This window comes from Talaromyces proteolyticus (genome assembly GCF_021365285.1).
Source record: "Talaromyces proteolyticus strain PMI_201 chromosome Unknown BGW36scaffold_10, whole genome shotgun sequence".
Taxonomy (NCBI): Eukaryota; Fungi; Ascomycota; class Eurotiomycetes; order Eurotiales; family Trichocomaceae; genus Talaromyces; species Talaromyces proteolyticus.
In genome coordinates, this window is record NW_025764286.1 from 1,949,235 (window position 1) to 1,963,031 (window position 13,797).

General features: G+C 47.6%; 6 protein-coding genes across 6 annotated transcripts; 1 reads left to right on the forward strand and 5 right to left on the reverse strand.

Annotated features, from left to right (window-relative positions):
- Nucleotides 1-81: 81 nt before the first annotated feature.
- BGW36DRAFT_431002 (uncharacterized protein) lies at nt 82-1,377 on the reverse strand (the record flags this gene model as incomplete). Its single annotated transcript, XM_046220914.1, has 2 exons — nt 82-749; nt 798-1,377. 2 exons carry the CDS (start codon nt 1,375-1,377, stop codon nt 82-84), a joined length of 1,248 nt encoding a protein of 415 aa, XP_046069141.1.
- A 66-nt stretch (nt 1,378-1,443) lies between these two features.
- BGW36DRAFT_419293 (uncharacterized protein) lies at nt 1,444-2,554 on the reverse strand (the record flags this gene model as incomplete). The annotated part of the gene is made up of 5 exons (XM_046219451.1): nt 1,444-1,828; nt 1,850-1,932; nt 1,960-2,143; nt 2,240-2,502; nt 2,536-2,554. The coding sequence occupies 5 exons, from the start codon at nt 2,552-2,554 to the stop codon at nt 1,709-1,711; spliced, it is 669 nt and encodes a 222-aa protein (XP_046069142.1). The 3' UTR covers nt 1,444-1,708.
- Nucleotides 2,555-2,766: 212 nt separating this feature from the next.
- On the reverse strand, nt 2,767-4,857 carry BGW36DRAFT_386238 (uncharacterized protein). Its single transcript, XM_046217000.1, has 4 exons — nt 4,386-4,857; nt 4,046-4,327; nt 3,839-3,972; nt 2,767-3,785 (listed from the first exon to the last, which is right to left on the reverse strand). Exons 1-4 carry the CDS (start codon nt 4,472-4,474, stop codon nt 3,223-3,225), a joined length of 1,068 nt encoding a protein of 355 aa, XP_046069143.1. The 5' UTR covers nt 4,475-4,857; the 3' UTR covers nt 2,767-3,222.
- A 568-nt stretch (nt 4,858-5,425) lies between these two features.
- BGW36DRAFT_399977 (choline transporter) lies at nt 5,426-7,181 on the forward strand (the record flags this gene model as incomplete). The annotated part of the gene is made up of 4 exons (XM_046218585.1): nt 5,426-5,608; nt 5,669-5,715; nt 5,793-5,872; nt 5,929-7,181. The coding sequence occupies 4 exons, from the start codon at nt 5,426-5,428 to the stop codon at nt 7,179-7,181; spliced, it is 1,563 nt and encodes a 520-aa protein (XP_046069144.1).
- Nucleotides 7,182-7,316: 135 nt separating this feature from the next.
- BGW36DRAFT_302437 (cytochrome P450) lies at nt 7,317-9,150 on the reverse strand (the record flags this gene model as incomplete). The annotated part of the gene is made up of 3 exons (XM_046211784.1): nt 7,317-7,453; nt 7,612-8,748; nt 8,823-9,150. 3 exons carry the CDS (start codon nt 9,148-9,150, stop codon nt 7,317-7,319), a joined length of 1,602 nt encoding a protein of 533 aa, XP_046069145.1.
- A 2,125-nt stretch (nt 9,151-11,275) lies between these two features.
- Nucleotides 11,276-13,684, reverse strand: BGW36DRAFT_302938 (heterokaryon incompatibility protein-domain-containing protein; the record flags this gene model as incomplete). The annotated part of the gene is made up of 1 exon (XM_046211835.1): nt 11,276-13,684. The coding sequence occupies one exon, from the start codon at nt 13,682-13,684 to the stop codon at nt 11,276-11,278; it is 2,409 nt and encodes an 802-aa protein (XP_046069146.1).
- Between the last annotated feature and the right edge of the window lie 113 nt (nt 13,685-13,797).

The following is a 13,797-nucleotide window of genomic DNA, read 5'->3' on the forward strand; positions in this document are numbered from 1 at the left end:
AGTTAGGCAAATTTCTCTATCATTATCATTTCAAATGTATATACAAAGCTATCTAATCGCCAAACGTCGGAATACATCATATCAACCCTGAAGTAACAACGCGCACAACACCGCCAGCCCGCAAATGTACATATTCGCAGAATTCCTCCCACCCACACCAGGCTGGGTTTTCCCCACCGTCCCTGTGGCTGTCCCAGATGCCGTCGCTGTGCAGCTGGCACCGCAGGCGAATCCGCTGGGACAGCAGCCGCCGCCGGCAGAAGCAGCGCAGCTGAACCACCCGGTGGCACAGGAACCGGCGGACGCCGTTGTCGCTGCGCTGCCGGTGGGAACGGCGATGGTGACGCCGTCGGTATTGATGATCGTGGTTGACGACGTTATTGGGCAGGATGTTGTATCACAGTCTCTTCCCGTACGGCAGCATCCGCCTTCGTAGACGGCAGAGCAGGCATAAAATCCAGTCGGGCAGACTGAAGCTCCGGTAGAAACTGAGCTGGAGGTGGTAGAAGGGGCAGAGGTTATGGTGGTTTGAGAATCAGTAGTAGGTCTAACAGGAGGTACAGGAGCTACTGTTGTAGAGGTTGATGTTGATGTTGATGTTGATGAAGATGTTGACGTTGATGAGGATGAAGAGGAGGAAGAAGTAGTTGTGAAGCTCGTAATTGGTTCCACCGATACAGTCGAGATGGTAGACGACGCCACGAAAGTAGTCGATTGCTGTGTAATAGTATATGTCGACACAAAAACACCTAAGACTAGTCAGTTGGGTATTGAATACTTTACAAAGGAGGCCTCACATCCACCAGTCACGCATTTATAGCCCGGGATACAACAGCCTCCACCAAGGCTGCTTGAGCAACTTGCATAACCCTGCGCACACGAACTCAAAGTTCCACCACATGCTTCGCCTTCTGGGCAGCAGCCAACAACGCCCAGCCCGGTATCCTGCACCAGCTCGCATGTATCGCTATCGCTACAGCAGCTATCTGGCTGGCCGATCGAAGCGCAGCTGGATGTTCCAGTGGGACATTTAAAATCCCTTCCAAGGAGAATGAACAGAGCACGTCGTGCAGGACCAGAAAACTTTTCAGGAAGATGGAAACTGTCAGACACGTTTCTTCCATGCAGTGCTAAAGCAGGTCGCAGCTCTGGTATTTGATCCTGCGTGTCGAGCTGCCTGCCTACGAGAGAGCTATCATTGACGGCAGAAGACGATCCAGGCAAACCACCAAAGTCCCAATAGTCGAAATAAAATTTCTCGCCCTCCTCATCTGTCATCTTTCGCACTCCAACAGCATTGTGTTGATATTGTTGCTGGCTGCCCGAATCGCTATCAGCAGAACCCAAGACAGGCAACAGGAATAATGCAAGGAACATCACGGATCGCGACGTTAACAGCTTCATTTTGAATATTTAGAAGCCCAAGATAGCCTTTAACTACCTGCTCCATGCTGTCTCAAACAGCAGCAATAGTGTCGAGCAGGCAAAGTAAATACACCCGGCGCACGGGCCACCGTGTTGCTAAGCACCATTCCAGCCAATCAGAGGCTGGCTGACAATCTTGTTACGGGCACATCACATTACTTCTCGAGCCCTAACTTCTCCAGGGCTTGATCTTTCTTCATGTGTATTGTGCCTTGATCTATTTTGCACAACGGTACCTAGCTATATAAACCATCCCTCAGCTTCTCCCAGTAGAGCCCCGATATCAGAACAACACCCGTCTAGCAGCATTGACCCCACTGATATCCCACCTGTGTGGTGCCGTCCGATCCATCCACACTGCCCAGTCTCCCCAAAAAGCAAGCCTCATTATCTGTGCATACTCCTAGTCGAGAATACCTGTGACTTCGTTGTTCTCATCAGCCATGATATTTCGCGGTGCTATATCAGCGTGTGTGAACACGCAGCTATCAGACTGCGGTAACATATCTGGCAACTAATGTTCAAACCGCCGACCACCGAAATGGATATAGCGTTCGTAAATCCGAGCTCGCAATTCCGAATCGTTCATTAGAGGCCGACCGGGCTCTTTTAGATCCTGAAGCAATGGGTCTCTTGTCAGTGAGCCATCGGCGGCACACTGAAAAAGACCATTCAGCTCTTGCGGTGGAGGAATATCCCGTAGCTTGGAAATGAAACCCTAGACTTGAAGACAAATAGACGCTTTGCTTTTATCCTCTAGCGTGTCTCACTTCCCTTCTAGGGGAGCCCCAGGAATTATTGTCATATGAATCACACCATCCTCAGGACTAAAATCTTTCAACAATATTTCAGGCACGGGAACAGAGTTGTGTCGGAATACAAGTCTCATCGCTTCAGCCTCAGTAGGTGTTACTCCGTGCCCGGACTTGGTTATATAGGAGAGGTCATACTCAAGGACAAGTCGGCCCCCTTGTTTGCTGAGGACAGAAATTACCTGCTCGTCAGGGGGGAGGCTTAGTACATCGACGGATGGCGGACAGGGCAATAATATTTTGTCTTTTTTGATATATTGGTCTCCTTCTCAAAGATTTTGTAGTGTGAAAGGAACACCGCTGGGAGAGTCCGTCATGTTGGGATGTTGAAATGCTTTGAGGGAATCAGGCAGCCAAAGTCGGCATATATGTTTGCCTAACGCCTTCAGTCACGTGTAGAACAGCAAACACTGAACTAGAAGATTCAGTGGTTGTCGAACACATAATAGGACGTGGCTTAAGAATGGAGAATCTGTGATAAAACTTCAAATGTCATATATGGCGATAAAGAAATGAAGATCCAAGAGTATCTGTTGCGAGGAGCATACAAAAAGGGAGCTTTGGAGCGGGTAGAGAAGTTCGTTTGATTTCTTTCCCTTCATATCGAATTCTTTTGTATGTAATCTGCTCTTGAAGCATACAATCGGGGTTAGCCCGTAACGTAAATGTTATGTAGTAATCTGCGTTATATGAAAATATTATATACTGGGAGGGCTTTTTGAATTATATTATAATCAAAGCATAGAAAATAAATTTGATTTTCTTTTAGCATCCTGCCAGTCCGCTAGCAACTTGACCACTGCCTAATGGCTATTTGCTTCTCTTCATGGTGGTGGAAGCACGCACCGGTGATTGGACAACCCTCCTGAAGTGCAGTGATCTGATAGTGCTGACCGCGTTGTTATGAGAATATTGCTCAGTAACTTTGACAGCAAAAAGCTGTTATTGTCCGTGCTGTGTTTCGAAAGACAAAAACCGAGCTGACTCAACCAGATGAGTGATGACTGCATTCAGCGGTCGTATTTAAATTCGTTTTTTTACTTCTGTATAGCGGAATGATACGTTCCTCGCTGTGATGGGCAGAGTACGTATCCAGTTCTTCGTCCGTATAACTCTCTAGGTTGGATAAAGGCACATCGTTTTTACTCTGGGTCCCTGAGCTCATGAGGTTATTGTTGTTCGACGGTCTGGTGCTATCCCCCGTCGTTCGCGCATATCCCCATGTCCTAGCAGAGGGAAATATGTCGCGGAATAGGGCCCACAACAAGGGAAGATTAACGACATATAATGACACCGAAGCTTCGCGAAAGTACCAGTTGAGATACGAATAAGATACGAGATTGGGATCGAGGGAGAAAACTTTGGTCAGGATGGCGGCAGCAATGACGAAGAAACCCATACCGAAAACAATACAGAGGATGGCTTTTTGCTGGATGGGAACATGAAGGTTGATGATGAGGGGAATGGCGATGACGAGGACGGCCACATCAGAACTGATGTTGAAGGTAGCAACGACAATCTCGAAACTGTAATATGACCAGCATTGGTCTATGGACATATGAGTTCATTGTTTGTCATCAGAATTTGGAGGTGCTAGTTACCAGATATGGCGGGAACGGACCAATATCCTGAAAAGGGCCGACACTCGGCGAACAAGGCGATCTGAGTAGCGACGAACCCTACAGCAACGTAGGCAAAAATGACATTGATGATGACCATTTGGTGCAAGCCTTGCCTGGTTAGTACCGTCAGTAAGTAATACCGATGTGCACTTTTCTCATGGTTCTCGGGAGGAGAGATGCACTTACGTCAGGCGCCGATATATGAAGAGCATGCAGAGTTTGCAAGTCCAGACAGAGAGTATCATCATCTCTTCTGATACCAGCACCCACTTGCTAGCAATGGTTCGAGCCAGCCGAGTCTCTGGGGTCAACCCGGCGATCTCCTCTGGGGTCATGTAATTCGAACCTCCACCGAATACGACCTGGTTGAGCGATACGACTAGAAGCGTATACCACAGAATAGCCGTCGTGACGACCCAGTCATCAGCGCGCAGGCCGTTTATACCGAGCTTACGAGTTTGCGCAACCCTTTCGATAGAGATCATGTCAGTAACGCTCTGCAGAAACTTCAAACTACTTAACATACAGTCGAAGCATTGTAAGAAATACCCCCACCCCGTAGAGTGTCCATGTTTCGGTTCGGAATTCTCGGTTGAAGCTCGCTGAAGTAGACATGCTTACATAGCGGTATTCGTTATGGAGAATGCACTGTAAGAAAGATTTCCTGGAGTACGAATATTAAGTCCCATCACTGCAAGCGAAAAGGGTGTGTTGGAGTTTGGAAAAATTGCACTGGGTACAATGGAAGCCAACATTCACCCTAGTCAATTGTGCCTCATCTAAGGCACACCAGGTTACAGATCCTAGCACACCAACTAAGGATATCGAGCTCCATTTGTAGATAAGCCCAACTGTCCCGCACGAGTACCGGAATTGTACCCATTATCCAGTTCGCGTTATCTTTTAATACAGGACCGTACCCGCAACGTAATTTTCTTTTGTAGCCTAGCCTTTCGCGATCGACATTTGAAGATACTCTGGGAGACGCTTCATTTTACAATTCTTGGCTGAGCAGGAACTGTGCCGCTTGACACGGGACGGGACGGACCTGGGAGTTCCCCGATTTGACCAACCCCTTTTGCGGAGTCCATTTAGACTTCGGGAACGAAATCCTGCAAGTACGGCGGATGGAACGCCACATACACTACAGAGTAGGAGGATTCATGATTTTAACCACTCAACTACGGCGTACGCCGTGCTAATAATTTTTCAGTTAGAGAAGGAGAATACAACGAAGCGGGTCTATCCAGGTCTGAGCAATTTTTGTCACATGACACCCAAAAGAGGCATAGTCACCATGTGGCCACTTCGAGTTGTATGCAGGAAGAAAACCATGGGCTAGCTATTCCAAACAAGGAGACAACGCCGGGTGTCTAGCTCAATAAGCGTGGTCGAAGATTGGCAGTCTGCCACGCGGCTGGGGAAATCAGAAATCACCCATTGTGACTTACGGTATGACTTCTTCTCTATTGATTCCGCTTCGCGAGTTCCTTCAACGATCAAAGGGCCATTGACTGCTTTCACGGTCACAGGCGGCAATAAATGTCCAGCGAGTCACCTCCCGACATGAACGACGCTGTAGAAGAAAAGCATGCGCACTCCGCCGTGGATGCTGAGGCTCGCACTCGAGAACCTTTCATCAATCCATCAGGCCATCCTCAAGAGCTCGAGCGCAACTTCAGGCTCATCAACATTTGCGGCTTGGGAATCACGAGTGGGAACACTTGGATTGCCCTGGGTGGGAGTATCGTATGTCGAGGCACCTGAGAGAGGACACAGAAATAGCAATGCTTACCAACACCGTCCAAGGTCGTGGCAATCTACAATGGTGGACCGCCGGGTGTTATTTATGAACTGTACGGCCTTTCCGTTTCCTCCCCATCTCGTTCTTGAGTGATGGGTTATGCTGATGGGTGGATTTGGATGAAACTAGAATTGCAACATCTATCTTCTACTGGTTCATCGCCGCCTCTATTGCCGAGCTGGCGTCAGCAATGCCATCTTCTGGCGGAGGTCCGTTGATTATCGGCCTTCCTCTCGTTTTGTGTCATCAGCTGATGAAAAAGCAGTCTATCACTGGGCGTCTGTGACTGCAGGCCGATATGGACGCGTCTGTGGCTGGTTCGCCGGTTGGTGGAATTTCATTGCGTGGATCTTTGGAGCCGCTTCAACCGCTCAGATTGTGGGAGCCCAAACCGTGTCGATGTACGCCCTTTTCCATCCCGACTTCGACATTCAGAGATGGCATGTTTTCGTCGCTTATTTGATATGCACATGGGTGTGCTGCCTCCTCGTCGCACTAGCGAATAGAGCGGTTCCTACTATCGAATCGCTAGGCGGCTTCTTGGTTCTCGCTGGCGTTTTCGTCACCATCCTGGTTTGCGCGATCATGCCCCACGTCAATGGCAAGCCTTATGCATCCGATGACTTTGTCTGGCGCGACTGGCAGAATGAAACCGGATATGCCAGCAATGGTTTTGTTTTCTGCCTGGGGATGCTGAACGGAGCCTTTGCCGTGGGCACGCCGGACGTCATCTCTCATCTGGCCGAAGAAGTGCCTCGCCCTGGTAGAAATATCCCCCTGGGTATTCTGGCGCAATACGTTCTCGGATTCGTCACCGCTCTTTGCTACGCCATTGCCCTTTTTTATAGCATTAACGATCTGGATGCTGTACTAAAAAGTTCCTATCTGTTTCCGCTGACAGAGATCTATGTTCAGTCGACGGGATCGGCGGGTGGATCTTTAGGTCTTCTAATTCTTGCGTTCTTGCCCTCGATTGTCGCCGTGATCGGGTGTTATCTGACCTCCAGCCGTGTGTTGTGGACTTTGGCACGCGACAATGCAACGCCGTTCAGTAGGTTTATCAGCCAGGTGGATCGAAAACAACGGAACCCTTTCAATTCGATTATTCTTTGTGGCGTTATCTGTACAATTCTGGGCTGTATCTATGTAGGCAGCTCCACTGCTTTCAGCGCCTTTGTTGGCTCCTTTGCCGTGTTGTCTACTCTTTCGTATCTTGCAGCCATCCTCCCGCACCTACTGACTAAGAGGGCGAACGTCACACCGGGCTGGTTTTGGATGAAAGGGTTTCTAGGGTTTCTCGTCAATACGGTTTCATCTCTATATATAATAGCCTTTGTGATCATCTTCTGCTTCCCGTTCTCCCTGCCCGTTGATGCTGAAACGATGAACTACGCGAGCTTGATCACAGGCGGGTCCTCCATTTTTGTTATGGCGTTTTGGTTCTGGCGCAAAGGAGATTATGTTGGACCGCAACATGTCTCGCTGGAGAGTGCTCTACTTGCTGAAGATGCTATATAAAGAACTGAGAGCAAGATGACGTGACGGTATTTTAAGAGTGCGGCATTATCGTATCCATTTTCCAAAATGATGTAGATTTGCACGAAACAGAAGAAATGATAAAAATAATGTGTGTGAGATCGAGATTTTTTCTTATTACGCCCTCTTGAATTGCAATATCAATTTATTTCCCGTCGGTCCATGGCTGTAGCCATCGATGGGCTCGATACCGTCATCGTCAATGATCTCCGTAATATAGTTATAGTAAATCGCTGCCACGGCCAGTTTCAGTTCTGTTTAATGCGCTTATTAGCAAGCAGTAAGAGCGATGTAGATGTACACATAGATGTATCTATACGTAACCCAATAAGCAGCAACGGGGAGAACAGGAAGAGGGTTAGATTACAAATGTGAAAGGAATGCACCGCTTTCTTCATAGATAATGACTTACCCAAGATAGCGAAATGATTCCCGATGCACATCCGGCTGCCGCTGCCAAAGGGCCAAAACCACCTCATCATCTCCTCGTGTTGGCTTGGAGTTGCTTCCAACCACCGCCTCGGCTTCCAGCTTTCCGGGTCGGGAAATACCTCACTGTTCCGGTGTAGAGAGTACGCTTGCGCGCTAACGCGGGTTCCGGCGGGCAAGTGGATGTGGCGTGCAAGAGCAAAACTAGTGTTGTGGTTGACGCGTGGCTGTGGCCCAGCAACGGCTGGGTAGCAGCGCAGGGTTTCGAGAATGACTGCCTGGAGTAGGGGGGAGGTGTCCAGGGTGCGTGGAGACGGGAGGATTTCGGCGGCTTGTGGAGTCTTCGATTCGCGAGAGAAGCAGAGGCTGGTGCCAGGTTCGAGTAAGAGCGACAACTCCTCTCTTAGAAGGTGTTGTATCTCGCGGTGCCGCGACATCTCATACAGGAGATAAACTAGCGTCCAGCCACTTGTCTCCGTACCAGCTTTGATATGGTCCATGAGTTCGGAGGCAACCGCAAGGTGGGAACGGGTGGGCGGCAATTCTCTATATATCTCCTCCTGGACGGATGCACAGAGAGACTGCGACAGTCTCTGGTAAACTACTGGCGTGTCTCCTGGGCCTTTAGGAGGTAGAAGCAAAGTCTTTGCAGATGATGACGAGTCGACATTCCGTAGCAATTGCAAGCAGAGCTCTCTCACTTCAAGAGCTGCCGTGAGAGCCACGTTGGGGACGAGATGGATACCGAATTTTGCCAACAGAGCAGTCAAATTGGGAAACTCCAATGTCCAGAATCCGTATCTCTTTGTCTTCGCGTGCGATGCCAGCCATTTGCGGCGAGTCTCTACGTCCTGCAAGAAATTGGGACCGTTACAGATCCCGAATAGATATGAACAGATAAAGTCCATGGAAAATGATACGCTGACTTCAAGAACGTCAACGGGCCGCTGCATCTGAGCTGCCTTTTCGAAGATTGGGAGAAGCCGCTCCATGACAACAACGCGGCAGATGTCGCGGATCTCGGGCGACGCATGGAGTGTGGTCTTGCTGTACAGACCGGCAAGAACCCTTTTTCGCATTGCATGTGACTCTTTCTTGGTCATTGAGAACATGTTTGGCACTCTGACAAGCTGACTTTCAGCTTCTATGCTGTTGACACTAGATGGTATAACCCGTGAATGCATGAAGTGTGACGTACATACCCATAGTTCTCGAAAGCCCGAGCATACCACTCGTCCTTTTCCAGGACTTCGCAGTATACTTGTTTCACCAGCTCTGGTGAATTCACGCTGATTTCAGTTGATCCCACTCGGACTATAGGACCTAACTTCACATGAGCAGCATGGGTTGCTTTGTTTTCTCGGCCTTGAAATCGCTGCCATTTTATCCATAAATTTGAGAAGGGGCTGGTGTAGTGCGCATTCGGTAGTCTCCGTAGTGGGGAGAATAAAGTTGGATAAAGGATGAATTTATACAGAACGAGTATTATAAATAGGGGAATCCAAAGTGATTTGAAATCCATCTTTCAGTGGAATCAAAGATGGAATCAGTATATTCAGGTATGGTGACAAGAGGTAGATACTATGAAAATAGAAAATTAGATACGTTGTATATGGTAGTTGAGCCATTCTGGTACATCAGACCTCCGATGTATTACTGCTTAGTAATCGCTTAGGGCCCCGATTCACTTGGATATAGTTTGCGCCTATATGACCCCTAGAAAAGTGCTGGCAAGATCAGCTATTCCCTCAAGCCTGAGAAAGGATGGAAGCTCCTCGGTCAGCGACCTGCCATGGAGCTCATCAAATGAAGCAAGCACGGCTCGCAGCGGCCAGTGGGATTCCCAATAGAAGCTTCTCTGCCGCAATGATTTATACATGGCGTCGAGCGAGAAAGCTTAAACGGGGTGCGGCTCGTGCCGGACCTTTTACACGTTAGAACAAATTGAGTTTAGTGGAAAATTCGATTAGATTGCAATACAAGCCTGAGTTATAAAGAACTCATCTAACTAGATATTTTATTTATTTATTTATTCATGTTAACGACCTTACCCAGCTATAAGTTATGAGGGTCTCGTTTCAGTGGGCGCTAGTGGGGGAAGTAGGGGCTTAAACCCCTACTTCCCCCACTGCCTGCCCCGGACCGAATGTTTTTCAGTGGAACAGCGAAGCTTCTGCGTCCCAGGGTTATCGGCTGGTCAGGCCTCTCGTAGGAAATTTCCAACGAGAGGCTGAAGCTGGTGTAACTGGCGCTCTTACACTGCCTGGCTTGCATCCACGCTAGCTAGCCAGTAACAAACAGTAATTTACCTGAAGCGCCTAAAAATTCGTGCGGCCCTTTTCTTTTGTCTGACTGGTCTGCTCAAACTGGCTGGTGTTTGGACAAGCTTCCATATGGAGTGAGCAAAGATGCCGATCATTTCCCCGGATTTAAAAGCTGACTGGAGGACTCTCGATTACTGGTCCGCGGCTGCATGATGTCCTGTCATATTATCAAAAGAAATTCGGACAGCCGACAGGTCCGGGCGCAAGATGTGGTTTTAGGACTGTAATTTCTCCATAGCCACCATAGCCTTGTCTCCCCCCTCTTTCTCTTGAAGTTTCCTTATCGGTCCACCGAGTTGACTTGTCACCGACGCTGAGTCTTGTTGATAACTACTTTCTGCTTTTCCAGAGATGACAGAAGAAAATAAAGTTCTCGTAATCACTAATCATGCGTTGGGTGACTAATGATTGACCATGTTTAGGCTTCTGTGAAGCTGTGCCACATATGTAACAAACCCCAACAGGTCGGTGTCGTTACACTAGGACTGTCATGGTCCTCGACTATACCTTGCTAATATTTGCTTTTGCTATCAAGACAGAACCAAAGGCAAGGAAAACCCACCATTTAAATACGGTATGCCATTCATTACTGGATACTAAGATCGGCTATATGCTAATGTTGTCCTCTCTGAGGTTGCCTAGCTTCCTAAATAGTAGTAAGGAGGCTTGTTCAGTGCTGTTGAACTAGTCGCTGATAGAATTTCTGCCCAACCTCATTTACACACGGATCAAGTTGGTGATTAGGTTTACTTTTATTGGCCAACTGAAGGGCGATAGGAATTTAATGTAATTTAATGATGCCACTCGGCACCTATGTAGTATATCTTCACAAGGTCGCACAGGTTGCGACAGATACATCAATTTCTTATTATATTCAAAAACAGAGCTGCTAAATAATAAACCATATATGTAATGTATATACTACTTTTTTGACGGTAGCGGTTTCACTTTCGGACCCGGTACGATTGTTAAGAGATTAGCTCTAATTTCACTGTTTGGCGGCCGTGTCTTCCACTCTGTTACAGAAACCCTTGCTGTAGTAGCATAGAAGATGATCTTAGTTTATTTTATTATTCAATATAATATTGAAAGCCAATTATATCAGTAGGGAGCCCTGGGTATGATGCTGCGGTTGTAGCAGTACATAGGCTGAGATTGTATGTCCCCTTGCCTTTTATGTTCTTAGAAAATTGATGGGTCTAGTGCTAAGTTAAGATGTTACGAAAACAAACATTGACTTTTTGGCCCAGCCAAATAATCCTTACACTTACTGCAATGCTATGCCTTGTTCAGATGTCCTTTTTTTCAATTCTTCAAATGTTGTTATCTGATCTTAAATGCGCGCTCCTTGATACCATTCTTTTGTTGATAAAGTAAAGCCTCCCCATCCATCATACTGTGGATATAAGATTCGCCAATCATTTCATAAATCCTCTCCTCACTATTATTGTTCTTTCTGCAGTTGCACTCTCCTTGAAAATTACATCCTGCCTCATGGGCTCGTAGCACGATGGGAACTGAGCAGCCATTGATGATACACAGCTTGTCTCCCTTTTTACTCTTCGCAGGTACAAGTGCCCATAGACCCCTTGAACTGATGGAGAGTCTTCGAGAATACGTAGCACAAAGAACCATTTCCAGATACTCCTTGACAAGGGGGGAAGCTACCTCCAATATCTTTTCGATGTTGAGCGGTCCGCCTTGAGGCTTCATGCTAAATGCAATTTTACAAGCTCGTCTCCAAATTTTGAGTGGTTGTTGACCATCCTGATCTCGGTTACCCACGAGAGTCCTCCAAAAAGATTCAGGGGGTAATTCGCTGGTATCTTCCCACCTGGCCAGTTCATTCCACTCGATCGGTATAACGCCGGCATTGGCTGGAGGAGCTTTCTGTCGGATTTCATCCAACACGAATCCGTGCACGGTCAAGATATCTTTACCACCTCGATCAATATTCCACCGGCCGAATAAATTCGGAGTCGCGTTGTAGAAAAGTTTGTAGCCAGGTTGTCCCACCAATGGATCGGCATTGATGCGTGTGTATGTCCCATTGTATGCTAACCCAAAGGCACTTTTGGTGACAGGCATTATCCAGGAAGGTAAATCATCGGCTTTTGGTGCCCATGGTCGGCAAATCATGTTGAGCGACTTTGTTTTCTCGAATGCGTACTTCATCACATCTTTACAGACTTCCTGCACTGGCTTACTGTAGTCAACAGGAATTTGACATGGTTCTGCTTGCCTCTTTCGTTCATCTTCCGACTGTTTGAGATATTTTTCGGTCTGATTACTAGATAAAGATGCAGAGGAGTTCCCTCTGCCACGATGCGGAACTTGGAGTCGACCGATCATTCGAGTGTCAAGGGAGGCTCGACGATTAATAGTATTTGGTGCATCAGCGTGAATCTTCCCTTGGTATGGAGATAATGTATCCTCGTCCCCTTGAGAGATTGGGGAAACAGAACCTGTAGGTGCAACCGGAAAATTCTCTCTATCTCCATCAGTAGTAACACGGGGAGGTGGGTGATCAACATCGTTGTTGGTAGTAAATACTCGAATATCTGGAGTCGCTGCTGGTCGTGGTTCCTCTGGGTTTAACGTATTACTAAATCCATTGGTTTGAACTCGCTTATGTTGTCTCTCATTATGTTCGTCCTCTTTGTCAGTTGGAATATTTAGGTACGCCCTTTTTTTCAAGGACATCGATTGCAAAGAAACCCCTGACTCACTCTCTGGCGTTGGATAATAGGATCCTGGAGGCTCGAAGATCTCGGCGTTAAACTCTGGGTCCTGGAAACCCCCCGCCTCGCTTTCTGCGATCGTAATCGATCCTGAAAATCCCGGTTTCGCGTCTTGTGCAATAGCGAGTATTGCGTATATGGTGTCTTGAGGGTTTGAAGCATCGAATGCCGAAAAGCTGCATAGAAGTGCCTCTAGAGACATCATTTTGTCTAGAATTTGACCATCCTCTGACTTCCGGAAGATCTTGTCTCGTGATTGGACAAGACGAGTTGCGGCTGATTCTCTGATATCTCCCAATAAATTGTGATGCCAATCCCATGAGCTGCGAATCATATTGTGTCCCCATGCGAAAAGCATGACGGCGTCAGCAAAATCATCCCAATACAGCCAACTCCCTCCGCAGTGTAGAGTAGCATTCTTGGCCAATGCAATCTCTTGAATAATCCACCTTCGCCGGAACCATGGTCGCCTCATCAACTTGGCCAAGGCTAGCCATTCATATCTGTACTTAGGGTCCTCGAATAGTTGGTCTGCGTTCTCGCAAACCAGATGTGTCTTAATAAAGTCTATTGCCATTCTACTGTCATCCCCCTCCGGCCCAACCCAAACACACACGCTGGTTGAATTGTTGAAAATGTCAAACATCATCCGCACTTGGCCGCTTTTCTCTTCTTCATCACTCTGATTAATGCAGACCGCGTCTACCCACAAGTATCTATTCTCCCGGTGGGATCGTAAGTGTTGCAGAGCCGAGTGGAGGTTAGGACGGATTCGAATGTAATATTGCTGATTGTCTTGGATGATTTTGATGAGCTCGGTTGGGTCATGGTCACCCCAGGTATAGGACAGCGTATCGTAATGGTGCACGTCATCCGACATTAGTTTGATGACCTTCAAATTCCCCACCAACTCTTCGTGGGAATCACCCGCGTACAAGTTGAGAAGGCGGATTTCGCCCAGGTCCAAGGCTGGCCAGCGGTATTCATGCATAGTAAAACAAGAAATTCGGATAGTATACAGGTAACATGGAGCTCGCAGAGAGCCCTGGATGTTGACAATCAAACCAATTGATTTCTTTGAAATAAAGTATATCCGAGCACTGC